We start from the raw sequence: 27,990 nt of genomic DNA, 5'->3' as shown, positions 1-27,990 counted from the left end.
ACTAGGCTTTTAAATGGTAATATAGTATAGTAATATTGGTGGGTCGATTTTTATGATGACCAGTGTATTTGACGCTGTGTAATCTGTAATCAAAACCTGTAATAACTCACCCGAATACAGCTGCAGCATAACACTGTCTTCCCTACAGTACCGCGTCCCGCATATCATGTTCTGAGTATCCGTATCCGAGTAGTTCAGTCCTTCTGTGATCACGAAGTAAACTGGCGGTCCGATGTTAAGATACTTGTTCAGGTATTGGAAGTATTTCAGCTGGAAACTGTCGTGAGGCATCGAGAGTTCCTGGTCGAGACCAATCTCTATGTGTGGCGCCACCTGGGGGAAGAAATTGATGTTTTAAGTTCGGATATGAAGCAATTCATATGAGTTTCAGAAACTCGTACAGTCCGCTAGAGGTTATTAAAGACTTATTGAACAATAATAAATAATATAGTATGTACAGTCGCGGAATGAAAAGTTTCGTGTGTTTTCAAATTGATTCCTTCAACGAATCGCGAGCACATATTACCTTTTGAAACTATGTTACAGAATAATCTCGAGCTAGAGAAAATAATCTTTAACTGTTCGTCAGTAAAGTTCAAAATTATTCAGATCAAAGTTGTTTGACGATTTAACTTGTCAAGAAGATTATTATGATTGAAAAACTAAAACCTTCTTGTTGGTTCAACCTGCCATTATCTATTAAATAAAAAAAACTACATTTTGTAACATTGCACTGATGGGATAGAAAAATAAACAAGCAAAACCTTATTCGTTAGCAACCGTCATATTTATTTAAATGTTAGCAGCACTGTTTCTTGCACGGTTATGTTGGCAGGTTTGACTCTTACAGTACCTAGTGCAAGCGAAAACCGACACTAAGGTGACGAACCTTTTCATTCCGCGACTGTACTATGGGCCACAGTTCTAGCTACCCATTTCCGGTCATGTCGTCTCGTTCTATCGTAAAGAATCGCTATTTGATGAAAGAGAAAACACGGAAATGGGTAGATGGAACTGTGGCCCATTGTACTAAGTGAAAACTTGATTGTATTTAGTATTATTTTTACAATGAGGGTATTTCGGACCCCCGTTACATCCCCTTAGGGGATGAACTTCGGAAAATCCTTCCTTAGCGGATGTTTACGTAAAGGTGCGTACGGAATGCGCGTACCCTGGTACGCGTACTCAGTTTACGCGTATCCGGAACGCCTAGTTCATACCTGCAGCTAGTAGCTAGCTAGACCCAAGTGAACGCGTAGCTGCAGTGCCACAGCGCAAACCGTTAATTTGTTTTAGCTGTGTGGTTTTATAATAAAAAATCACGGCTCATTCCTTCAGTAGAGCCAGTCGTTAGCGGTTGCCTTGCTTAGATAAACGTTTTAAAAAAAAATACGTGACTTACCGCGACCGAGGAGCACAGCCACGCGAAGAATATGATCATGACGGACGCACGCACTTCGCGCTTCATCAGGAAGGGAACGTAGATCTGCTTGAATAAGTTGAACAGAGCGCCCTCGCCGCCGGCGGCCGCGTCGTCGCACTTCTTGCCTTGCATGCAACATAGCACGTCGAACCTGAATAAATAACAATAATATTGTAGTAAATATGCTGGAACTACCAATCGGTCCATAAAAAATGGGCGTTTTTGGTGAAAAAAAGCAAAATGGCAATCGCTACGGCAGTTTTCGTCGAGGATACGTTTGCTAACTTCAAGTGACGGCTGTGTTTCATTCAATTTTTAGCAGGGACAGCGCTTACAGCTTAGCGACCACCATTTCGCTTACAAGCATTTCCAAGCGCTTTTTCTGCCAAATGACTGGTTGAAATAGGGATCGGTCACCACCATCCTAGAGTTGGTGTGGAAATACAACGTTACCAAAAGGTCCTGTCATTTTATTAGTCAAAAGAAGGATTAATAAATAACGAATATTTAACGATATTACGAGTATCTCATTTGGAAATCTAACCCAGAACTCAACCAGTAAAAACAAATAATCTTTTAGACGTCAGCTACCAATATTTCGAATAAATAATTATGTACTGTTAATGTACAGTCGACAGCACATCAAGCTATACATTTTCGTTGCAAAGTCGCCTCTATCGCAACTACGTAAGATACCACAGTGTTTACGTTGACGTGCTGTCGACCGTACAATAATAAAAATATGTGACGTCTAACATATGACTCAAAAATAGTAAGGTTACCGTTGGAAACTCGACTAGGTATTTGAAACATAGTAACATGTCCATCGTCCAAGGCTAAGAGTATTAATATTAATAACTACCGCAGTTGCGTATGATCATAACATTTATCTCCTCATTAAAAACTTAATGTGAAAAATAATAGAGGAAAATCCTACTCTTCACATGTATAATATATTTTTAAGCAGATACCTACATAGTTATCTGTTTAAAAAAAAACTTTCTATTTTAAATACACTGGCAGATAATAAACCTAGTCATTAGTACTTTTGCAATCCAAATAAGTATTAAAAGTACCGATAAAAAGCGACAAACTAGCCACTCATATAATTTAATGAGACCCATAAAACTTTTATCATTACACGTGCATTTTAACGCGATTTCATCATTTAAGGTTACTGGTGCAAGCTCGCAATGTGAATGTGACCTGATCTTTCCATTGAGTGAGGTGTAGATCAAGAGCTTCTCTCACGACTGATACTGTTGGCCATAGACTTATTACCACATTCGTCACTGAGTCCTAACCTCAGCGGCCTTGTAATAGCTACGTGATGGGCGTTTTACTCATCGTCCATAACTTATGACTTCCACGGTTAGAGACAGGGTGGTCCTATTCTATTCTGTTGACTGCGTCTCCCCTATTGTCATTCTACCTTCTCGTATCTATAGCCAGCAGAGCAGATGAATTACTGAACACATTCATACCGCATACTACGCGACTAAGGGTGGATTCGACCAATAAACAGTAAATATTAATCTCAGAATAAATCGTCAGTTTTGACATATTTCCCATACTGAAACTGTCAATGTGCCAGTCATACCAGGAGTTATTCTCGGATAAAAGTTTGGTCGAATCGGGCCTTATCTTATCTTAGCTGTTATCTTCCGAGCGCTCAAACTTGTACCTTAGACCTGGAGGGCGTGTTACGTCACATGTTGTCATTCTACCGCCGCGTCTTTAGCCAGGAGACCAAATTCCTCACCTGTTATCATTCTGCCTCCTCGTGTCAATAGCCAGCAGGGCCACAAAGCAAGTGACCTGCAGCAGGAAATCCACCAGCAGAGCCATGGCCGCGTAGAGCGCGAAATCAAAAGGCCAGCGTTCGAGCTGCCTCTATTGGACACAAGTATAGCAAGGGCTGGCTACAGACCTGTTATCGTTGCGCCATGAAACAGGTGACATACAGCTTAAGTCAATTGCTGACCTAAATATTCCTATTGTTACCACCTCGCACGCACCAATATCACAATTTATTGGATCTGGAAGATTTGCTATCTCACCTGTTGTCGTTCTGCCTCCTCGTATCAATAGCCAGCAGGGCCACGAAGCAAGTGACTTGCAGCAGGAAGTCCACTAATAGAGCCATGGCCGCGTAGAGAGCGAAGGCTCGCACGGCCGGCATATCGGATAGGGCTCCGAGGAAGAAGCACACGCACTCGGATGCTGACGTCAGCAACATTGACGGGCCTACTTGACCCAGCCTGGAAAAACAAATTTTATTATGTATCCAATTGTTTGGAAAAGAAGAAATAAGAAAGAAAATACATTCATTTGGCACATTAAAAACAGAAAATTACAGAACTAAGCCAAAAAGGCTTTCATTAGGCGTCATTTGGAGGTATACTATTACATGTTAGCAACTGCAGATTTTTTTCGTTTTTCTTTCCTTTCTTTTCGTTTTCCTTAATCAAGGTAGATGCATATTTTATAGTCAACTCTAACATACTTTGAAGATTTTAAAATGCAACAAGACCGAGTAACATCATCGTATAACTTTAATTGCTCAAGTAATTTGTGTAAACGTATTATTTTGTTTTGTAAATGTTCTTTTAAGTACAAAATTAGCATAAGTACCTACGGACCATTTATGGTCCGTAGGTACTTATGCTAATTTTGCTAACAGGGTCTGATTACCTTCTTCAAAACACAGCACAATATTTTTCCCACATAGCCTGTCTACAACTTAACATCTTCTTTCAGTAAGTTTAGATTACTTACGTCCTCCCATCTTCAGTGAAAATAAGAATATAATACGGATTCTTTAGAAATTTCCCTATATGTAAACAAATATGGCCAACTGACATTAAAACATTTTTAATCTGTGCCCTAGTGAGGCGACAAAACCTCTCGTTAATCGCGGATTGAAATTATTGTAGTACTTACGTATTTATAGAAAGAATTTATAATGCTTTATAAAGCAATGCATTAAACAATTAGTAGTACACTAGCTTTCCGCCCGCGTGGAATTTTGTCTGTCACAGAAAAACTTTATCGCGCGCGTCCCTGTTTCAAAAACCGGGATAAAAACTATCCTATGTTCTTTCCCGGGACTCAAACTATCTCTATGCCAAATTTCATCAAAATCGGTTGCGAGGTTTAAGCGGGAAAGCGTAACAGACAGACAGACAGACAGAGTTACTTTCGCATTTATAATATTAGTTGGGATTTAATGAAGAAAAAATAAATTGTTGATTAAGACCCTATTTAAATCTATTTAAATGCAATCAGTAATAAAAATGATTGAATAATTGAAATAAAATCGATTAAATTTACCGATTATTGTCTATGACTTACAGGTTACAACACTGATGTGTCAGAGACAACATGGAGATAACACATAATTTTAAACTTCAAGTCAATTTGACAAGTCTCACAAATTTTCATCGTCCACATATTTTGCTAAAATAATTTGTTTAAAGATTGATTCCAAACTTGTATAATCGTGAGAATAAAGTTGGTTTCATGGGCTTGTGAAATAATGTGTATGATATTATGAACACGTAAGTGATTATGGTGTAATTGTGTGCACAAGTGTTTGTTTACATTTAAGGAAATTTCTAAAGAATTTAGGTATAGATTACTCACGTCCTCCCAATATGTTCAGCAACCGTCTCATCGGGCCGCCTACCCTCGCGTTGGTTGGTCTGCACGAGGATGAAGATGTTGTCCACGCCTACAGCCAGTACCAAGAAGGGTATCACTTCCACTATGATAAGTGTGGCTGGGACGCCGGCGAAACCGAATAATCCCACCGAACAGACAACCGATGCTAGGACGATGAGGACACCTGGAAGGAAGGTTGTGGTTTAAAATTGTGTTGTTATTGCGTGTTGTTATAGTCTGGTCTGTGAGCACGTAGAATTTTGTCCGACTGTGCGACGGGCGCCCGCAGTGTGTGCGAACGCGACAGCAACATAATTATGCGCGAGCGATAAGGATGGGTAGCTTGGGGTCATTGGACAAAATTCTACGTGCTCACAGACCAGGCTTTAGATAGACTGTAGAGTAAATAAGCAAGTGAGTGTAAATAAATAAAATTGACCGCAAAATATTGCATAAGGTCTATATTATTCTGTTAGATAGCGGTACATCAAGCTAAAGATTTTGGCGTGTTTTATAGCTGTAATAAGAGACGTCTTTGTCTATGATCAACTAAATGTATTCATATATCGATTCAACTTGCTTGAATCCTCAAGCGAAAGTCCCTATAACACCCTACTAAATACGAAATCCTGAGAACTGTTTGAAATAATTCATTTTGATGCTAGAACTTGGCAGCGTACACATACGTCAGCTAAGAACTATTTTTGCGACTAACATGAAGAGACTAGGAGAAGTGGATCTGAAAATATGAGTCTATCATGAAAAAATATTTTGAGGAAATCATTGGGGGAGCCTATGTTCAGCAGTGGACGTCCTATGGCTGAAAATGATGATGATGATAAAAATTATAATAAATATTGAAGACTTACCTCCAATACCCAAAGTGACCTTGCTGTCAATAAGCAACCTCGAGAAGCTCGTGAATCTTCCGAGCGAGATAGCGATATACGCGAACATGATGAAGTAAGAGACGAGTATAGTCGACACGTCCGACTGCGACTCTCTGTCTAGTTCATCCTCGATCGACCGTTCGGATGTGTACGCTATGTCCATGTACGAAGGCATATTATTCTCTGTATAGTTCTTCATGTATGCGATGAATTCCTTCTCCCACTCCAGAGCGGGTTTCAGCTGAAAGACAGTTTATTATTTAATATCACGTTTGTTATTTGCCATTTCTCATACTATGAGTAAGTTATTTAGGATATTACTGTTACTATTTTACAAGTTGAGAAAACCAATAGTAGCTGCAATCTATTGCAGTATTTCCAAATTATCTAAAACAATAGTCTATTAAGTCAGTGTACAATCGTAGAAAAAATAGCATCGATTGTAATTGTAATGTAAATTTATAGACAAAATCGATATTGCCAATATCAACAATGCTTGTCGACGATTCAACGCCTTTTTGCAGCGTTGTGTACCCAACTAAGAGACGATACGTAGCGATTGCGAAATTGAATCAATCACGAATGTAAATCTAGGGCAGGTTTGCTCATAAGCCTAGACGAAGACCACTAACTTTTAGTTAGCCGATAGTTGGGCTCGATTTTAATTTGTATGAAGAATCGGCCGATATGAAATCGGTGCAATGTGCGCACTTACATACATGTTCATATTGATTAACAGCCAACAACTAAAAGTCGGTGGTCTGCGTCTATGCTAAAACTCTACTACAATATCGAAGTCAACCGGCAATCTAACTATAGATACTCGTGCATCCCTAAAGCCCGGTCCGTGAGCAGGTAGAATTTTGTCCAATGACCCCTAGCTACCCATCCTTATCGCTCGAGCGTAATTAAGTTGTTATCGCGCTCGCACATTCACTGCGAGCGCCAGTCGCACAGTCGCGACAGCAATATAATTACGCGCGAGCGATAAGGATGGGTAGCTAGGGTCATTGGACAAAATTCTACGTGCTCACGGACCAGACCATAGTCACTTACCTTAGCTTTATCGTGTCGGTTGTTGACCAGCAGCGTAATAATAAGCGACTGCGCCTCGTGGAATCGCGATCGCGGCGTGAGCGGCTCACCCGGCGCGAGGAAGCCGCCGAGAGCCACCGCCGGCAGCGCCGGACCGCCGTACGGAGCCAGGCAGAGGTACGGGTTGCTGTGACAAAATAGCACTTATTATTACTACATACGATAACATATTATTAAGCTTAATGGGAGTCTGTACATCGCTAGACGGATGTGTCCTGATCCTTCTATCTTACTCATTTCTGACGCTTTATGTTTTGTGAGTCGCAAGAATCAAGTAGCACGAGTCTATTCCCACCTCTCGTTGCCACCGCTGCAACTCTTGAGTAGACAGGATCTAAAGCCCATGAATTAAAACCCAACCAGTGAAGGTAATGTTTGTCACGGGGGAGAGTTAAACTGTCATTAGAGTCTCATCATTGGTAGTGGGCGAGGCACATAAGTCATCGAACTTAAGGTAAAACTTGAGGAAAAGTGCTAAAGTCGCAACCACGCACTAGAAGATGTAACTCGAGGCACCAACAACCTGTTGAAGTTACAATAAAGCGACTGGATGCGGGCAGCGCAGGACGGGTCACCCCACATAGTGCATAGGCACTCAAAGGCTTTAGCCTCCTATAAACACCGTAGGCCGCATACAGCGTCACAACTCACATCGTAGGCCGCGTGACAAACGCACCCGGCGTATAGCGTTTAATAGGAGATCGTAGCCGTTGTCTGCTTTGTACAGTGACGTCACTCACTTGGTGCACGAGATGACGCGGTCCAGGTACTTGTTGTCGTCCAGGTCCTGCAGCAGCTCGTCGGCGTCGTTGCCCCACCAGCCCCAGACCTGAGGCGCGAGGCGGCTCTCCCGTGTACAGTGACGTCACTCACTTGGTGCACGAGATGACGCGGTCCAGGTACTTGTTGTCGTCCAGGTCCTGCAGCAGCTCGTCGGCGTCGTTGCCCCACCAGCCCCAGACGGACTGCACGGTGCACCGGTCCGGCGTCACGGGGCCCGTGAACGGTGACGTCTGAGGCGCGAAGCAAATCTCCTCGATGCCAGTGTTGTCGGCGCCGTGAAGAGCTGAAAGTTATAACAGGCCTGTTCATCTCCGCGAGTTTACATCGAAAACAAAACACGCACGATGGCCCACCTACAGGATACTATTCGACAAGGCCTCACATACGAGCGAACATTGACTCACGCACGCGTATTCTTGTGTATGATGGAAGAAAATAAAGAAAATGGTGTACTAAATACTGTGCAGTATTTAACTGCCTAAATAATAATAAAAACACAGAATGTGCTTTTTTAAGTTGCCTCAAGACACTGAGAGGTAAATAAGTAGTTAATATTATTCATGATAATTCATGCTAAATCATGTATTTCCACCGCCATTTTCCGCAGTTTGGCACCTCACGTCACATCATTTTACCGAAGTCAGCCCTTCGGCGCAGTGCCGATCACTGACGTTTGTCAACAAAATGGTGCTTGACTCTTGAGACAGGCTTAATTACACCATATTGTTAATGACATTGAGCATACATTTTTTTAAATACCTTCGCGAAGTAAAACTTCTGTACGTAGTACTTATTATTATTCTGTGATTAAGCAATGATATAATATGGCTCTAAGATAGCTGGACGAAAGAGAGATAGTGGTCTTTTAGGCTTCCTTGGAGACCATTAATGCTTCAACCACAACAACGCGTGCAGATCGCCATCGCCGGCGCGATCATAGGCCAATGACAGGTCGCGCGCACTGCATTTCAAACGATGAGTGAAGCGATCTGCACGCGTTGGTCTGGTGTGGTTGAAGCGTAAGTCATAAATTGGCTGAATGATGATATAAATAAGAAAACATATCTAGCACAGGATTGACAGGTATTTTCAACCGTATGATATCTTTTATAACAAGAATAACATTGTAATTTTGACATATTTCTCATACAGAACACTGTCAATAGGCCAATTTTGTTCTTCAGACAAAAGTTATTCGATGATTGAAAAATTACAGTCCTATCAACTTAAGCTGAGAATTGCATTTGTGTGAGTGATCGCCAAAAGTACAGTTAGTAAAACACATACAAATAAAATTAATGTTTTATTAAAAGGAAGTCCATAAAACACAATGTGACCAACTGTCCAATTCTCGACCTCATAATAACTGAATCTTATAACTCTTCTACTCCGCTCATTGCATCTTCACTCTCGTCTGATGACTCATCAGAGTCAGAGCCTGTGTTAATAATTATTCAATTTGCATAAAATTTCTTTCACTTGGCTGCTTAATGGTTCACTATATTTCGAACACAATCACATAAAATTACACGTCTATCTGCTACCAGTACCGGGGGTGAAGTGAAGTATGTGAGCGGCAGGGAAGTGACGCGTGGCGGACGCGCCGCGCCTCAGGCCGCTTGCTATAAACTAGTATAAACCGGTTTAAACCATGCGCGGGACGCGCCGCGCCTCAAGCCGATTGCCACTCTACACTATCGGTGTGCACTCACACAAATGCAATTCTCAGCTTAAGTTGAGAGGACTGTAGCCCATGACTGTTTATTCTATGACCGGCTTAGAACTAGCGGGAATAACTATTTGACCTAATAAAGTCATGGAAGACAAAGCACACCACTATAGACAACAAGAGGCTTATTTATAATTGAAAATGTGCTCTACAAAGGTGAAAATTAAACAACAAAACTCACCCATAATATCATTCTGCAGTTTAAGTACTTCGAGCAAGAACGTCGAGTTGAACACCGGCCCGAATTCCATAATACCCGACGGCGTTTCATACTCAATCTTATTCATTCCCTTGCTGCTGATGATGATCATCTCCGTACGGAAAAACGGCTCGAAGTGGGAGTCGAAATACTCGCGTTCGATGCGAGAACGGGAATGCGGGGATGCCCACAGCTCGACCGGGTTTGTGGTCAGCTGGGTGTATTTCATGCCGTGGCCGAGGGCGACGATTACGCAGAATCCTGTAGAAAATGAGAAAATGTTGCAGCTTTTCTGTACACATACGCCCGTATTCACAAACCATGCTTGCTTAAGTTGAAGCAGCAAATCGAACGCACAGCGTTGAAATGCGCAGAGCGAGCTCTGTGATTGGATCGTGTATGACCCTGTGCGTCCGCCGTCCACGCGTAATGTGCGATCTCGTAGTAATATTTTTGAATACGGGCGATATAAGTTATCGTTACAACGGTTTTGCACTAGGTCCGATTGGAATCAATAAAAATACGGATGTATAAATCTAACTAGATAAATCGAATGACGTAAATCGGATCAAGTGCGTAAACTACCAAACAAGTAATTCTAATCCCGACCGTATTTTCACGAATTAGAGTTGGACGTAGTGCGAAAATGTTCTTAGGCATTATAAGCATCTTACTAACTAAAGAACATGATGAAACATTTTAATTGAACTTTACTTATCACAGGAATATCTAAGGGAAGTTTTACTTGTGTTATCATAAAATAGTAAATATTACTTTTGATAAAGAAACATAAAATTCCGTCGGAGAAAACATCGGAGCTTATGTGCATTTAACAATAAATTATAACTACATAAAGATGTAAAAAGAACAGAATTGAAGTATGTATACTCACCAATGAACAGCACAGTCCAGGGTTTGGAAGCCATGAGGGTTCCCCACCACTGGAAGAAATCTTCCAGCATCGTCTCAGTATCAGCTCCAAGCTTCTCGAAGAATGTGGCGCTTTCCGCACCTTCCGCTTGGTCGATATGCCAGTCGGCTGGCCGAGGGTTGGACGCCATCTCTTGGTTCGTATCAGATGCCACGCCTATTATAAATAGGTATATTTCAATAAAATAAGCGATTGATTGAACCTGGGAGGTTACTCCGAAAAACTTAATCCGAAGTTTCGAATGTTGCCATCCCTCTCACGCAAATCGAGATGCCTGCATGAGCGAAGGTGATAGATAGATTCGAAACTACGTGAATAGGGTTTCGGAGTAGCCCTGCTGATTTGGCCGGATGAAAAAATAATTTGATGTTATTTTCAATTTTAATTTATTAATAAACAAACTGAAAATAGTGATTTTGTGTTTATTTTTTCATTCCTATCCGGCGAAAACAGGTTCAGAATAGACACAAAGATTCAAACTACGATTTTTAAAGAAGAACTGCAATGCCTATACTACTATTTTATTAATAGCTTTAAGAGCAAAATATTTTAAATAAAACTAACTACAAATTGAGTTTATCAATTACTTAGATAAAACAGTACAAAATACATGACAATGGTGTATTAGGGAAATACAATGTACACATTGTCCATAGATAACGAAACAATAGAAACTAAATATAAATATCACATGCTGGAAAATCATTTATGAATAAAGATATCATTTATGAATCATTTATATTATAAATGTATTAGTAAGTTCAGTTTTAATAGAAACACCATAAAACCCATTTATATTATATTTTAGACAGATCTGTCAGGATTTATTTATGCAAAATAAACAATAAATTCACATTCACTAACTACGAACACAAACATGAAACAAAAACACATGCAAGCAAGATATTATATTTCTTTAGTTTTTAGTACATTTACAAAATAAATTATTTTTTACTGTCATAATTATTCATACACATTATCAGATCTAAAGCTAATTGTTTCAAGTCATCACATCTTTGAATGTTTACAGACGTTTCCGATAATAAGTTGATTATCAATTACAATAAGAACGATGACATTGAAACAAAGAAATCGATAATATCCCCTTATTAATAAAAAGTTACACTCTAGGTGAACACTGTCTTAATGTCACTTTAAAACAGTGTTCAACTAGGGTAAAACTTTTTATTAATAAAGGGATTATTGATTAGTTTCTATTCTGCGTAAAAGTTTGTCGGGAGGGGGGCATTCGAGTGCGTAAGCTTGCAATGTGACGTCACATACACAACACAGGTGCAACTACACAGCATCACACACAACTACAATCGCGATAGCACAGATGCACAACTGTACTGTTACATACAAACGTAGTTCACGGATCATGGGCATAGGCATGTCTTGATAACATTATTATTGAAAACAATGAATTAATGCTTATCTTTAATCGCGTCATAAATTTTAACGCCCGTGAGGTCACAAATTGGCCAATAAATTCCATTGAAGACAAGGAAATAAATTCCATTTTAATGCTAGATACAGATGGCGTTAGTAGATAAACCTGATAAATGAAAGTTTTGAGGTACAGTTACACATGCTCATTACTAGCAGGGAAGTGTGCCATTATTGAGCAATTACTTGAGGATGTGTGTCGAAACATTGCTAATAATAAGCATGCTCATTTCGAGTTGTTCGAGCACGCTTGGTTTAAGCATGTCATTTTATGAGCATGAGTAACTGTACCTTTATCCCAAAGACAATATCATGGTAGGCACCCCAAGTCAACGTTGATTACTTTCAAATTGATCTCTATAACCCTAAGCAGAGAATGGTAAGCACCCCAAGTCACTGTCATTCATTACATTCAAACTGAACCCTATTGCCCTAAACATAAAGCCCATATCCCAGTAACAGCTGTGCATTGCGCCCGCGCATGTTGTACCCGTACACGTATACGTACTAGATCTGTGGCTGTGCAGCGGACTCGTCTCGGGCCCACCGCGCCTCGCCTCCGCCGCGCGCGTCCAGCCGTCTGTCCAAGCACCGAAGTTAGGACCATTGTGGCAAATAGTTTACGTGGATATTGAACCTTATTGCTTTAGTTACAAGTGTCAAATCTAGACCTTGAGATGATCCCTACAGTGCAATGTATAGTTTACGTGAAAATTAGACTGGTACTTTAGTTGAAAGTGTCAAATCTAGACCTTGTGGATACCTACAGTGCAATGTATAGTTTACGTGGAAATTAGACTGGTACTTTAGTTTAAGTGTCAAATCTAGACCTTGAGATGATCCCTACAGTGCAATGTATAGTTTACGTGGAAATTAGACTGGTACTTTAGTTATAAGTGTCAAATCTAGACCTTGAGATGATCCCTGCAGTGCAATGTATAGTTTACGTGGAAATCAGACCTTGGTACTTTAGTTATAAGTGTCAAATCTAGACCTTGAGATGATCGCTACAATGCAATGTATAGTTTACGTGGAAATTAGACCTTGGTACTTTAGTCATAAGTGTCAAATCTAGACCTTGAGATGATCCCTACAGTGCAATGTATAGTTTACGTGAAAATTAGACCTTAGTACTTTAGTTATAAGTGCCAAATCTAAACCTTGAGATGATCCCTACAGTGCAATGTATAGTTTACGTGGAAATTAGACTGGTACTTTAGTTATAAGTGTCAAATCTAGACCTTGAGATGATCCCTACAGAGCAATGTATAGTTTACGTGGAAATTGGACCTTGGTACTTTAGTTATAAGTGTTCAAATCTAGACCTTGAGATGATCCCTGTGCAATGTATAGTTTACCTGGATATTAGACCTTAGTACTATAGTTATAAGTGTCAAATCTAGACCTTGAGATGATCCCTACAGTGCAATGTATAGTTTACGTGGAAATTAGACCTTAGTACTTCAGTTATAAGTGTCAAATCTAGACCTTGATATGATCCCTACAGTGCAATGTATAGTTTACGTGGAAATTAGACCTTAGTACTTCAGTTATAAGTGTCAAGTTCAGTTGTGGATACCTGCAGTCAATGTAATGACTCTGACTCATATAATGACTATATTTTAGTGTTCCGGCAACAATTAGTTTTGAATGCAAAAAAATAACAGACACTTGGTCCATAACTATTAACATTGTAATGTTTCTGAACTTAGGCTTTCCTGAGTTACATTACGTTTATAACAGATCCTTTTGAAGGCATTAAAACTTAGTTATTTCTTCAAGTATAACTAGTGAGCATCTAAGATAAGAGATGGACGAAAAGACATCTAAAAGTCACGTGCACTAAATAATATTATGTGCATATTTAAATTAAGACGTCTAGAGAAATAACTCGAAAATAGAAACAGATACGTTTATGCACGTGTTTGTTATCGGTTGAGAGAGCTCGAACTTTATCTTTTGTTTGTCAAGATAATAATATGCATACAAAATACAATACAGAAAATACGTAATAATGGGAGACTACCCAAAAACATAACACTATCGCGGAAGTCACATTCATTCGCATAATTATGGCAAATTCTGCGCCTCTTTGCCATCAATAGAATGTTGTGGCTCTGAATTTGGACTACCAATGAGACCAACTAAAAAGGTTGAATTAGTCCCAGAGGAAAGTTAAATGGCCTATGGATGAACTGCATACTAAGAGCATAATAAGAGCTAATAAAAAGTACGTTTGAGTGCTAAGTGCCTACTAAGGCAGCTCTGAATAACTACCTACATAAATCGATACGAGTGAGAAACACATAATAAGATTGGTCAAATCTAAAATCTTTGCGAGGTACATGCACTGGTTGGGCATAAGAAAAACAGTGTAGAAAGGTCTTTTGTAAAATAAAGGTAAAATTCTATAGTAAATTATTTGCCACAATTGAAATAATCTATAAATAATACCACTTCCATCCTCTAATAATTCAGCATGCCTATTTGGGGAATTTCCTTTTATATTTTATTGAATGTCATTTGTAATTATATTCAACAATTTTGTTTCCAAATAAGTAATTGCCGCCTGTGCAACATTACGAGTTATTTTTTATACTCATGAGAGGTCAAATTCTAGCTGTTAAAATTAATAAATGGAAATTCCCAAATCCAACACCTGGTAAACAGTAAACAGCACACTCAAGTTACATGCAGACTTACATACCTACGTATTTCTTCTATTATCGAATCATTGGCGATTTTGTGTTCACGTTATACAAAAGAAACTTTTAAATCAATATAGTCCTCCTATCTCTAAAATGTAACACAAAATAATAACAGCTTAATCATTAAAATCTTATTAACATTCACCTCCATTGATTACTTTGAAATCAAGTTTACTTTGAAAGAAGATAGACAATCATGCCATCCTTTTGTTCTAGTGAATGTGCACTCTAAAAAATGCATTATCTGTAAATAAATAAAATAGATTCTCAAATGCAACTCAACGAGAAAAGAAAATCAGTATAGTAGATAGATAGTGCAAGTCTGCATGCATACCTCGTGCGTGTATATCGTGAAATCTTTACACAAAAAGAAACAAATAGTTCTAATAGTAATCACTTAATTGCTATACCAATTTTACTCTCAAATTGTATCATCAATCATGAGTAAATTCATTGTGTATATTATAAAGAATGTTGGTCAAGTGTGTATTTACTGCACACGTAGATGTTTCTTTTTGAGTGAGATATTTGTATATTTAGGTGTATATTCTAAGGTGCTTGTAAATTAGCATTAGTATAGAAAGGAAAGAAGTATCCAATCCATCACCATAACTAGAAGAGATTGTATAATTTACTAATATAATAAAGGGGATTACATTCTGACATTGGGCGATATACTTACTTATTTCAACACCATTAATTGCTATAATGTTATAGAGTACATTATAAATAAAATCAATTAATATGACTTCACTTATAAAACCTCAAAATGCAATAAAATTGTAATCCTAATCAAATACGTAGTACATATTTTATTTAGTTTCATGAATCAGTGCAGTTTTAAAGACATTCCATCTTACTCAAATTTAAGTATCTAAAAAATTCAAGACAGCAAACCAGACATAATGTGTGTGTGACATACAGGTCAGGGGCAAGTAGGCCGTCAGTGCCTTTTATTTTTGTCGCTGGTTTGCAGCCTTAATTTGTGTCTATGTTACAGGAAATGTATGAAATCCGTCATTGTATATAATTCTTAGGAATTTTATACATTTCCTAGGAGTTGTATACAATTTCTAGAAGTCATACATTTCCTGTCACATCTACATTTCCATAACACGAGTTATGGTCGATTCACAGTTATTTAAATTCAAACCTGATTCTGAATAAACAATTTTGTATTTGTTTGTATTAGTTATATCAGTTAAGGCACAGTTTACAATGCGAAATATTCTTTCATAAATTCTCCATAATCCTTTGACTGTGTCGTCACTGACATTGACAAGTGGGAATGCGTGCGTGAAGTTTGAATCAACCTTTAGGCTGGTTTTAGTATCGCGCTGACGCACGCTGACCGTCGGCGCTGACAGCCAAAATGTATGAAGCGTCGGCGCCGAGCGGTCAGCGTCACTCAAGAACGTTTCCTTTAATTACATACATATTGATCTGTCAGCGCCGACGATCAGCGAGCGGTCAGCGTGATTCTAAAACCCGCCTTAGAGTAAGAAGAATACCACTGAACTATCATATCTACCAACTCACCAATAGTATTCTCCGGCTGGTTGCAGCAGTACACCCCGCTTAGGAACAGCGTTGTGAATATGACGAAGACGATCGCCATGACGACGGCATACCCGTCGGCGCCATGGATACTGAAGGGACGCGGTGGCGGCGGCGGCGTCGGCGGCGCTGGGCAAGATGCCGCGCAGTCGAAGCACGAGCAGCCGGGTTGACCCTGGTAGGATTTGCGACCTTATTAGTACGAGCTAAGGCATAGTTTAAGTTGCGTTGAAGATAGTAAAATCTAATAGCGCCGTGGATACTGAAGGGACGCGGTGACGGCGGCGGCGTCGGCGGTGCAGGGCATGATGCCGCGCAGTCGAAGCAGGAGCAGCCTGGTTGACCCTGGTGGGATTTGCGAGCTTATTACCAAGAACTAAGGTGTAGTTTAAGTTGTGTTTCTGGCAAAGATTCTGGATGATCCAGTCGAAAGGCATTTGAGGCTTCAATAACAAGGACTAAGGCATAATTTGCGTTGAAGACATTTGAACCCTAATCGCGCCGTGGATACTGAATGGGCGCGGTGGCGGCGGCGGCGTCGGCGGCGCTGGGCATGATGCCGCGCAGTCGAAGCACGAGCAGCCGGGTTGACCCTGGTGGAATTTGCGACCTTATTACCAAGAGCTAAGGTGTAGTTTAAGTTGCGTTTCCGACAAAGATTCTGGATGATCTAAAGGCATTTGAGGCTTCAATAACAAGGACTAAGGCATAGTTTGCGTTGAAGATATTTGAAGCCTAATCGCGCCGTGGATGCTGAATGGGCGCGGTGGCGGCGGCGGTAGCCGGGTTGACCCTGGTGGGATTTGCGACCTTATTAACAAGTGCTAAGGTGTAGTTTAAGTTGCGTTTCGCCAACGATACTGGATGATCTAGTTGGAAACAATTTGAAGCTTTAATAACAAGGATTAAGACATAATTTGCGTTGAAGACATTTGAACCCTAATCGCGCCGTGGATGCTGAATGGGCGTGGCGGTGGCGGCGGCGGCGTCGGCGGCGCCGGGCATGATGCTGCGCAGTCGAAGCAAGAGCAGCCGGGTTGACCCTGGTGGGATTTGCGACCTTATTAATAAGTGCTAAGGTGTAGTTTAAGTTGCGTTTCTGGCAAAGATTCTGGATGATCATATCGGACATTTTAGACTTTAATAACAAGGGCTAAGGCATATTTTAAGATGCGTTGAAGATAGTAAAGTCTAATAGCGCCGTGGATACTGAATGGGCGCGGTGGCGGCGGCGGCGTCGGCGGCGCTGGGCAAGATGCCGCGCAGTCGAAGCACGAGCAGCCTGGTTGACCCTGGTGGGATTTGGAAGCTTATTACCAAGAGCTAAGGTGTAGTTTAAGTTGCGTTTCTGGCAAAGATTCTGGACGATCCAGTTGAAAGGCATTTAAGGCTTTCATAACTAGGGCTAAGACATAGTTTGCGTTGAAGACATTTGAAGCCTAATCGCACCGTGGATGCTGAATGGGCGTGGAGGCAGGCGAAGCACAAACAGCCGGGCTGGCCCTGGGACATTTGGGACCTTATCAGTAAGAGCTAAAGTATAGTTTTAGTTGGGTTTCCACCAAAGAATAACTTAAGTTGCAGCACATAGCTCGTAGAACTGATTGCAGTTGGGGCAGAAAAGTTTTCGAGTGGCGATCATGGACTAGAGACCAGGTGAAGGTCGCGGGAACACCTGGATACGGACAATTCAGGACCATTCGTTGTGGAAATCTTTGGAGGAAATCTTTGTCCAGCGTTCTTTAGCTGAAATGTTAAATGGCAGACTCTGAGAACTTTTGAAGTCTTCAAAGCGGAAGACAAATAGTTGCAGTTCCACCAAGGGTATGCAAAAAGTATCACCAATTACTTGATACTATTATCTTCGGTCGGTATCAGCTCTTTGACGAATCTCTCCTGTCTTAAATCTCCATGGAACAGTTCCTTACTTTCCTGCCAACATTCCAGGGATGTTTCTCCGGGTTGTAAGGTATAAAACCATCGCTCGGCTCGTCTCCGCTCTTGTAGTTGATCTTAAACGGCACTATAGGCACTTCGGCGTCTTCCATGAAGTCACAGTTACTTCATGATGAAGCATCTGCCAGTATCATCTCCTTCACTACTCAATGTTCATTGGAGAAACAACAGAACAGTGAAACTTACTTTGCTGCCAACATTGCAGGGATGTGTCTCAGGGTTGTAAGGTATGAAGCCATCGCTCGGCTCGTCTCCGCTCTTGTAGTTGATCTGGAAGGGCACCAGAGGCACTTCTGCGTCTCCCATGAAGTCGAACCAGCGCTGTTACTTCATGATGAAGCCTCAACCAGTACCAGCTCCTTCACAAATCCTGATGATTCAAGAAACAATAGAACAGTGTAACTTACTTTGCTGCCAACATTGCAAGGATGTGTCTCAGGGTTATAAGGTATGAAGCCATCGCTCGGCTCGTCTCCGCTCTTGTAGTTGATCTGGAACGGCACCAGAGGCACTTCGGCGTCTCCCATGAAGTCGAACCAGCGCTGCGGCGTGCAGAAAGTCGAGCCGTAGGAGCCGCACATTAAGTCCATCACCACTTGGTTGGTGGACGGCATTTGCACCTGAAAAGGACATAGTTTTTAGACTATCTAATAAGGCCTTCTCAACCTGCCCGTCTGGAGAGTTGGGGAGTGTTGGTCTAAGGCGCAAAGGCCTACCTAAGTCGTCTAGCCAGTGTCGGGAGTTAGGAAGTGTATGCCATTCTACATTTGCCTCTGGTAAATTAGAGAGGGCCATGTTTCAGGAGCATTGCTCCTGCAGTGGGGACTAATTATATTGAGATCGATGGTGTCCAAGTGATTCTTATAAGTTATCTAGCGCTTGAACCTGATATGCACTAGGGCCACTAGGATCTATAGATACTCTAAATAGGTGAAAAATATCATATAATATTTTTAGTAAAGACATTTACACCTTTACCAAATAAGTTCTCAAGAGAATCAAAGGCTGTTGAATCGGAACGGCATGTGTATTACGGTTAATTATATTGTTATGAAGTAATACAAAACACATTTTGAAATTAAATAACACTTACTTGCGAGCATGACGTGTAGGTTGTATTCATGTAAGTCGCGCCAAGGTGATAATCGATCTCTGTGATTATTTGCCGGGATTCTGCTCCACCTGTAAAAACGAATTTTTCGATCAAAATAAAACAATAATCCAACTCCATATTTAGTTTTATTCGATTGCCAAACTTGGGGGTTGTATAAGTGTATAAATGTTGAAACGCTCACCAAACAGATCATTTTGTCTTTATTTTTTACTATTTTTAGATATGTCAACCTATTATTAAGAATGAAAACATAAATTGTGGTTTTCTTTAATTGCTTTAATTGAGAGCTGTCTGTCTGTAAGCGTCCACTTTATTTACTGAAGACAGTAAAACATACTGCCATCTTCATATTGTAATTATGTATATTCAATCAAAACCTTCAAGTCACAAGCTTCTGCACTCTTTAAATGACATGATAATCAAGAAAAACTCACCAGCAATAGCAAAAATCGCCTCAAACCTTACCTGGATAAGGTTCAATCTTGACCAGCTTCAAGAAGTTGCTCTGATCAGGCGCGCAGGTCATGCCACAGATTATGCTTCAGGAAGTTCTCCTTGCAAGTGGGACACTTTACACACACAGCAGCAATAGCTAAAATAGTCTTAAGCCTTACCTGGATAAGGTTCAATCTTGACCGGCTTCAAGAAGTTGCTCTGATCCGGCGCACAGGTCATCCCGCAGATGTGTTTGAGGAAGTTCTCCATACAAGTGGGGCAGCGCAACAGCATGCCCGCGTTGGCGATGTTCTTCTCCAGAATCCGGAGCTGGTCGGCATTGCAGCACGTCAGCCCGCCCGCGGCGATGTCCGGGCAATACTTCTCGAGTATTGTCTGGAAATAAACAGTACATAAGTAAGGCAGAGGACCTAGACGATGGAATGTATTTGTTGTATGGATATTTGACACCAAAAGTTCCACAACTCGATTTCTTTCAAAAATATTTCATTCTAGCCCTGAAAACAGTCAGTTTTCAATTGGCTGTAATCGTCTATTTTTAGTAACTTTGAAATCAATCGAGTTTGTGACCTGATGATGTCATCGTCCCCATCGACATACAAAATCGACAAAATATATGGAAGAGTCGCGTTTCAACAGCTCATTAACACTATTAATTAATTGACTAGGGTGGTGTCCACTGTCCTATTAATGCCGCAGAGAAATTGCAAATGCTTTAAATTTTAGAAAGTTACATTGAACTTCATGCTCCATAGCATCAAAACTATGATTTGAGAATGCATATTTTCACCTTATATCATAAACTGGCTACACGCCATAGCGCTTCTGTGTAATGCATGTAAGGAAATCCCCGCGCCCCCTATAATACGTGTTGCCAAATATAGTGGGGACATGCGAACTGTAAAGTTATTGCCGGACGTATCCCTCCTCTCGACACTATTTGTCGGTCATTCGTACTAGTTTATTTACTCGCCGTCTATATCGATTCCTCTAAGTACAATCTTTCCAGAAGCTTCCACATTACGTTGAAGTGTTCGATTTGTGCCTTGACTTTTCCATGTCCTATTAATATCCCGAAGATTTTGCAGACATTCCACAATTTTCTATAAAGTTCTACGCTCATTCGAGAATCTTGTCGCGGTCTGCGTCCATCGGGACAATACATGTTCATTATGAATTAAATTAAGGCCTGAAATATGAAATGATACTATGAATGATGTCAATTATGATAATAATGAATATGAATCTACACTTGACAAAAAATACAAGGTGGTAAATGAGTCTAACATCCAAATATTGAAATTCATATTGTCCCAAACGGTAGTCACTATCCTAAAATTAAAACCAATTACAAAGACATTCCAAAAATACCAGAGAACAATAGGTACTGATGAGTCATTGGCAGACAGACATCTCCTGATTCCTTATCACCACGTCCAAGATCAAAGTGCTTTGTGTAGCAAATCTGATCGTAAACAAAGATCGTTCATTCCATGTCGAGGGTTTATCGGTGAACCCCGGACATTAAGCATTAACCTTTATAAACACTGTATTCTTATCTACTGAGATTTCCATAACAAACGATAATATTTTCCAAAAATATCCAACGTTGGGCTTATCTCCGAAAATTCCTGTAGCACGCAATTAAATTGCGTCTTTATGATTATTTTACTCTTCAATAAGTACAATAGTATTACAATTAGAAAAATCAAATCAATTCTTCCTGCTTTCTTAAAATTATTGCGAATATAAAACGCTGATAGCAAAAACCAGTTTATTTGGTGCCAAGGTGAGAACAAGGCAAAATTAAATAATCGTGGAAGTAACAATCACCCAGACGTTGTCTTTGAGGCATCACGTGTCTCAAAGAACGGAAATTAAAGTAAATTAACTTAATCCAAATGTTAGTGCAACATTGATAAAACCTGGAAAGAGCTAATAACCTCTCTCTATCAATGAGCAAAGAGCGGAGCGTCAAAACATGTTTATTTTCTTAATGTATCAGCACATCAGACGTAACCTGTTAACCTTGAGTCTGCCCTTACTCCCCGGGAATAAGAATTACTTTTGTACATGTCGGAGTCTACAAGGCTACATACAAGGTACGATCCAATAAATTAATAACTGGGCTTCCACTTTAACCAAACTAAAATCCAATTTCTATTTAGGTTTCCTTAGCAATATTCAGTCACTACATTAAATATGTAGATGGTGTTTCAAGTCACGTGATGCCATTGAGGTATGAAACGTCGCACTTCGAGGCGTTCCATCACGTTTCGCGTACAATAACTTAATTTAGAGCTGGCACGTGAACCTGTACATAATATTAAAAAATCCCTAACATTTTGTGTATAAAGACCCTGTATTGGCAAAATTGGAATCCTGTAAAAATGTTTACGAAGGACCATTAACCCATAAGATCCATTCACCAATCTCTATCAACTTCAATAAAACTGTCGGCTCAATCAAACTATGCACTGATGGACAAAAGCCTCCCCAAAGACTTCCATAACGAAAAGGAAAATATAAACAAAACTGACAAGGATTATTATTTTAACTAGACTTGGATAATCACTATCACTACATAATTATTATAAATCAAAGTCGCGTCGCTCTGTCTGTCCTTATGTATGCTTAGAATGGCTTAGATCTTTAAAACTACGCAACCGCTTTTGATGCGGTTTTTTAATTTAATAGATAGAGTGATTCAAGAGGATGGTTTTTAAGTATAATACATTATACCTGTACGAAGCAGGGGCGGGTCGTAATAGTAATAGATATGTGTGCTAGTAGGCCTAACTGGGCGAGGTTTAGTTTCCAACTTAAAATGTTATTGGGTGCAGTAGTCAATAATTTCTACATTTCCAAATTCTTCAGTTACAGACAGCAAGCACGCGAGCTCTACAATTATTATTTAGGTAAGCAGTTACTTATATTTGGACTATTGGACTGTTGTTGTTATCTATGTGTGATGATGCATTGGAAAAGCTATGACAATAAAATGGATATCTGCCAATATTCAAAACATGTAGATAACATGTTTTGATGGATTTTTTTCATCGACACAACGATAAACAGTCCAATTTTTCCGAGGGTTTTACATTAGTCATATTATTATGTATTTTGTGACTAAATACATACAATTAGAGTAAATATGTAAAGCGATGATTAATGAACGAGTTCCTATTTTTTTAGGAAATATTATACATAAACGCAAATAGATAAGGATCGATACTGCCTATTACAATATAGATTATGTTTACGATATATGAGGTAATTTTGGTGTGGCATTGAACTGAGTAGTATAGTATTTTATCGTTTTCATCCTGAGCACTAATGTCCATTAATATATCATCAATATACGCAAATAACATATCATTATGTCCATGTTTGCATGAAATGTTTAGTCGTAATTTTATTTCAATACAAAGTATCCCACTAGGTGGCCTGACGATCTGGTGAAGGTCGCGGGAGGTGCCTTTATGCGAGCGGCGCAGGACCGGTCTTTGTGGAAATCCTTGGGGGAGGCCTTTGTCCAGCAGTGGACGTCTTTCGGCTGAAACGAACGAACAAAGTATCCTTAATACGACTTATTACTTTGATTTATTCCTTGTCTTTAAGAGGTGTGTATGACTTGCAAAATTAGTCATTCCTTAATCTCCGAATCAGATTTACAAAGAATTATGTTCTATAGCTAATCTCACGATACATTCTTGATAAGTTTTACTCATAAGGCATTGAACACCTGCCTGATAACAGTTATCAGAACGTGAAACTATGTGAAACTTTGTTGTAGTGGTCTTTTCCTTTCTTTTTTAACCGACTTCAAAAAAGGAGGAGGTTATATGTTCGACTGTATGTATGTTTTTTTTTTTTTTTCTATGTATGTTCACCGATTACTCCGTCAATGAAGAATGTTCACTAATTTTGTTTTTTAGCTTTCTGTATTCTCTGTTAAAAATAAAAAATACACGTGAAGGAATTATTTCGATACGTTAATTAGTTTCCAAGATATTGAATTTTAAAAGTGCGGGCGGCGGCCGGCCCGCCATTTTATGCGCGTGACGTCATATTACAACGACTGGCTCATATTTGTATGGGTGGAATCTTGCAAACTGAATTAAGACCCACTTCCAGGCAACCGATTAAGCTGGAATTTCGCAAACACATGTGATTTGGATGACCATGCAATATTATGATGACATGGAGCTGATCTGATGATGGAGCTGGAAGGTGGCCATAGGAACTCTATAATAAAACGACTTAAATGCATCGAGTTTGGGCTCGTTCGTTTTGTATTGATGAGTATTTTAATTCTATATAGTAATCGGGGCCTAATGATGGAGCTGGAAGGTAATTCGCAATAAAACGACACAATCGCATCAAGTTTGGGTTTGGTTCAATTTTAATTTCTGTGATGGGTCTGGGTGTTAATATGTATAATAAGTTTGTATTTACAAAAAAAAAATATATTTAAGTATGTTTATATCCGTTTTCTAGTGAGCGGACGCTGTGAATGTACGTCACACGGGGTCACGTGACCGTCGGCGGGACTTAATATTTAAGCGAACTTTGAATGCCTATAAAATCATAACTACTGGGTATTTTTGAATGAAATAAAAACTAATGTATTTGTAAATGTAAAAGCTTAACTGTAACATAGGTTTCAAGTGATTTTGCATACCTAGTAACATTCTCAATTGTGGACCGATTTTCAAAATTCTTTTTTTGTTCGATAGGGTACACTTCTGAGGTGGTCCCATTGTCACCAAGTCAGGATCTGATGATGGGATCCTAGGGAAATCGACTGCAACCCTCAAATTTTATAGGCACGTATATCGTTTTTCAAACATTTTCTTAAGTTATTCAAGTATTTGCTCATGGAAATCATCATCTCAAATTCATGAGCTGATGATAGAAAGTAAAACTCCTTAATGCTTAGGAGTTGGAGGATAATTTTATAGATAAGTATAGTTTCTAAAGTTAATCAAGTGTTTGCATCAGATAGCCAACATCTCATCACGATGAACTGGTCATGGTAGGTACAACTCCTTAACGCTTAGGAGTTGGAGGATAATTCTTTAAATATTATAGGTACAAATAGCCTAACAGTTGTATTCTTTCATGTTTTTAAGGTGGGCTGACGGTTTAAGGTCTTTTTAGGTTGCCGATATGGTAACCTGTATTTTGTAGGGAATATTATTTTACACTTGACATTAAGAATATACTGCCTACCTTCAGTGGTAACACCAAGGTAATAATTAGTTAACTAAAAAGCAAGAAATAAGTTAATTTTTATAAAAAAAAAAAACCGACTCCAAAAAACATACACTAAAAAGTAGAAAAATAATCACTAATTACTTATTTATTAGGACGAATTAATATTTATGTATACCATGATTGATACTTTTGGAGTCGGTGCAGGCAAACTTCACACGTTTCATAATCTTGGCACCGACTCCAAAAGTATCAATCATGGTATACATAAATATTAATTCGTCCTAATAAATAAGTAATTAGTGATTATTTTTCTACTTTTTAGTGTATGTTTTTTGGAGTCGGTTTTTTTTTTATAATTGGATAAACAAACAAACAGTATTGTTGTCAACGTGAAAATGTGAACTCCGTCAGTTTATAATATAACGGATGATAATTGTATATGGGGCTATGTTGCAAAACAAATGTCTGATGCTGTCAAGTCAACTCGACTGTAAAAACACATAGAAAGGGGGCGTCCATAAATTACGTGAGACTTTTAGGGGGGAGAGGGGGTCAACGAAAACCTCACAAAATCTCACGTGGGGGAGAGGGGGGGTCTCGGAAAATATCACGTAATTTTTCCCGCAAGAAATAGAGTAAAATTGCCAGAAAACTGGGTTATTGAAGTAAAAAAAAATGTTTTTTTTATAATGACAATGACAATTTATTCCAAACCGTCTAAATCAAATTGAACTAAAAATGCCTCCATCTGCATTTGTAAACACTAAAGATGCAGAATAAATGTCGAAATTAAGAAAATTCGAAATTAAAAATAAACGTCATCGGCATCGCTATTGCGTAAAAAATTGGCAAAGTGCATGTCGTGCCACGCGCAGTGTAGGGTTCCGTAGTTGTCTGTCGTTACCACAATATATTTCAGAAGCAAGCAATTACTTCATGTAAAGTCACTTTTCATATTTTTTTCTAAGGAATTTTTACTGGTTAAAAAATTGTATAATACATGAGTCAAATGACTATTACTTTTAAACTAAGTACTGTATCTTAACCGCTATAGTTTTCCTTGAAAAAATTCATCCCCACTTTACATGCAGAGGAGCTATGTTGGAATGTAAAACGAAACGTAACATTGAGTAGTCTATTATCCAGTAACGTCAAAGTCAAATCTGACACTGCATGTCATTGTGACTTTATATTTTTTTTTCTCTCTCAATGGCTGTGTGCCTATGCGGTATCATCTCTGTCGTACTTACAATAAATATCTATTGTTTTCTCTGCAATCTTCTTTCTTTTTGACCCTAACCCATCAGGTTATGGGCCCAGGGCGTCTGTCCCTGTCGCGAGTAGATAATTTTGTAATTTTCACAACAATTCGCGCTTTGGTAAATATTGTGCATATGCACATAACCTCGCGATGGCTACCGGCAACGACAAGGCGAATTTTCCTATTGAGAAACTGCGTGGAGTTCAAGACTATCATAATTGGAAATTTGCAATGAAGATGATACTGGTGCATGAAGATTTATGGGAGTGCATCGAGCCAACTGACACCACAAAAGTTGATGCAAAACGCGACATGAAGGCGCTGGCAAAAATATGTTTGTCTGTTCATTCTTCGGCGTATCCCCATGTACGTAATGCAGCGGGAGCCAAGGCTGCGTGGAACAATCTGAAGAATGCGTATGAAGACAGAGGGCTGAGCAGACGTTTGAGTCTCCTTCGAAGTCTTTTTGCTACAAAACTTGAGGGTGACATGGACACATACTTATCCACCGTCACCGAGTTAGCTCAACAGCTCTGTGACATAGGCTCCCCGTTGGACGACGACTTTGTAGCTGTGATAATATTGAGTGGTCTCCCACAAGAGTATGATCCACTAATAATGGCTCTGGAGAACAATAACACAACTTTATCGAGTGAAATTGTTAAGGCAAAACTGCTACAAGAGTACCAACGTCGCGATGACAAGGACACTGTGAGCGCTTTGGTTGCTAAAAGAACAATGAAATGTTTCAAGTGCAAGAAACCAGGGCATGTCATGAAGAATTGTCCGCAGAAGTTTAAGAAAAACAAGAATGAGAAGTCAAACGAGAAGGATAGTCAGTGCAAGTCCAAAGTACTGTTTTCAGCGCTATCGTCTAACTTAAGGAGTGATGTTTGGTATGTGGACTCGGGGGCAACAAACCATATGTGTAACAACAGGTCAGTTATGAGTGATTTTAATTCCAAGAGTGTATTAAAAGTGAGTGTAGCTAATGGTGAGGAACTGTCGACTGCAGGTCAAGGAAATGTAACAATTTCACTTAAAGACTGTAAGAGAACAATTACAAATGTTTATTATGTTCCTAAGTTGTCGCACAATCTATTATCTGTTAGTGAATTAGCTCGAAAAGGTTACAATATAAAATTTGATAGCAAAATGTGTAAAATATATGACTGTAACGAGATTTTAGCCACCGCTACATATCGACGGTTAAGAATCAATACCATCTATCTCAAGTTTTGGCGGTTTTCACTTTTTAATGCCAATAGATTTAAAGTCCAATTTGGCACAGGTTGTTCACACTCATAACTCAATATTCACAGTATTTCCAAAGTTATTTGCTATAGAAATACCACCTATGTTAAGAGCACAAAAAAATTTCTGCCAATATTGTCTATCTCTCCTCAAATAATTATAGAAAGGTGGTAAAAAGTTACTTTATTCAGTATTTTTTACTTTCATTGTACTGTAGACGTGTTTCATTATATTTTTAGCGTATGAGATCTTGATAATTGTAAGTTGAAAATCAGAAATACATGAGATAAAGTTCACAAAAT

The 27,990-nt window shown here is 39.3% G+C and overlaps 1 protein-coding gene across 1 annotated transcript in view; it reads right to left on the bottom strand.

The window, feature by feature from the left end:
- The window catches only part of LOC135079024 (NPC intracellular cholesterol transporter 1), a 73,221-nt gene that overhangs the window by 11,995 nt on the left and 33,236 nt on the right, over positions 1–27,990 (bottom strand). Inside the window, exons 3-16 of the mRNA XM_063973653.1 lie at positions 20,112–20,328; positions 19,477–19,565; positions 18,791–19,003; positions 16,410–16,602; positions 12,671–12,742; positions 10,675–10,869; positions 9,765–10,043; positions 7,945–8,137; positions 7,033–7,198; positions 5,956–6,217; positions 5,069–5,270; positions 3,484–3,684; positions 1,403–1,574; positions 111–333 (exon numbers count right to left, since the gene is read on the bottom strand). Coding sequence (XP_063829723.1) covers positions 111–333; positions 1,403–1,574; positions 3,484–3,684; positions 5,069–5,270; positions 5,956–6,217; positions 7,033–7,198; positions 7,945–8,137; positions 9,765–10,043; positions 10,675–10,869; positions 12,671–12,742; positions 16,410–16,602; positions 18,791–19,003; positions 19,477–19,565; positions 20,112–20,328 — 2,677 coding nt within the window. The remainder of the gene's footprint in view (positions 1–110; positions 334–1,402; positions 1,575–3,483; positions 3,685–5,068; positions 5,271–5,955; positions 6,218–7,032; positions 7,199–7,944; positions 8,138–9,764; positions 10,044–10,674; positions 10,870–12,670; positions 12,743–16,409; positions 16,603–18,790; positions 19,004–19,476; positions 19,566–20,111; positions 20,329–27,990) is intronic.

This window comes from Ostrinia nubilalis, chromosome 15 (assembly GCF_963855985.1).
Source record: "Ostrinia nubilalis chromosome 15, ilOstNubi1.1, whole genome shotgun sequence".
In the NCBI taxonomy this organism is placed as follows: Eukaryota; Metazoa; Arthropoda; class Insecta; order Lepidoptera; family Crambidae; genus Ostrinia; species Ostrinia nubilalis.
This window is presented reverse-complemented; position numbering and strand designations above follow the sequence as displayed.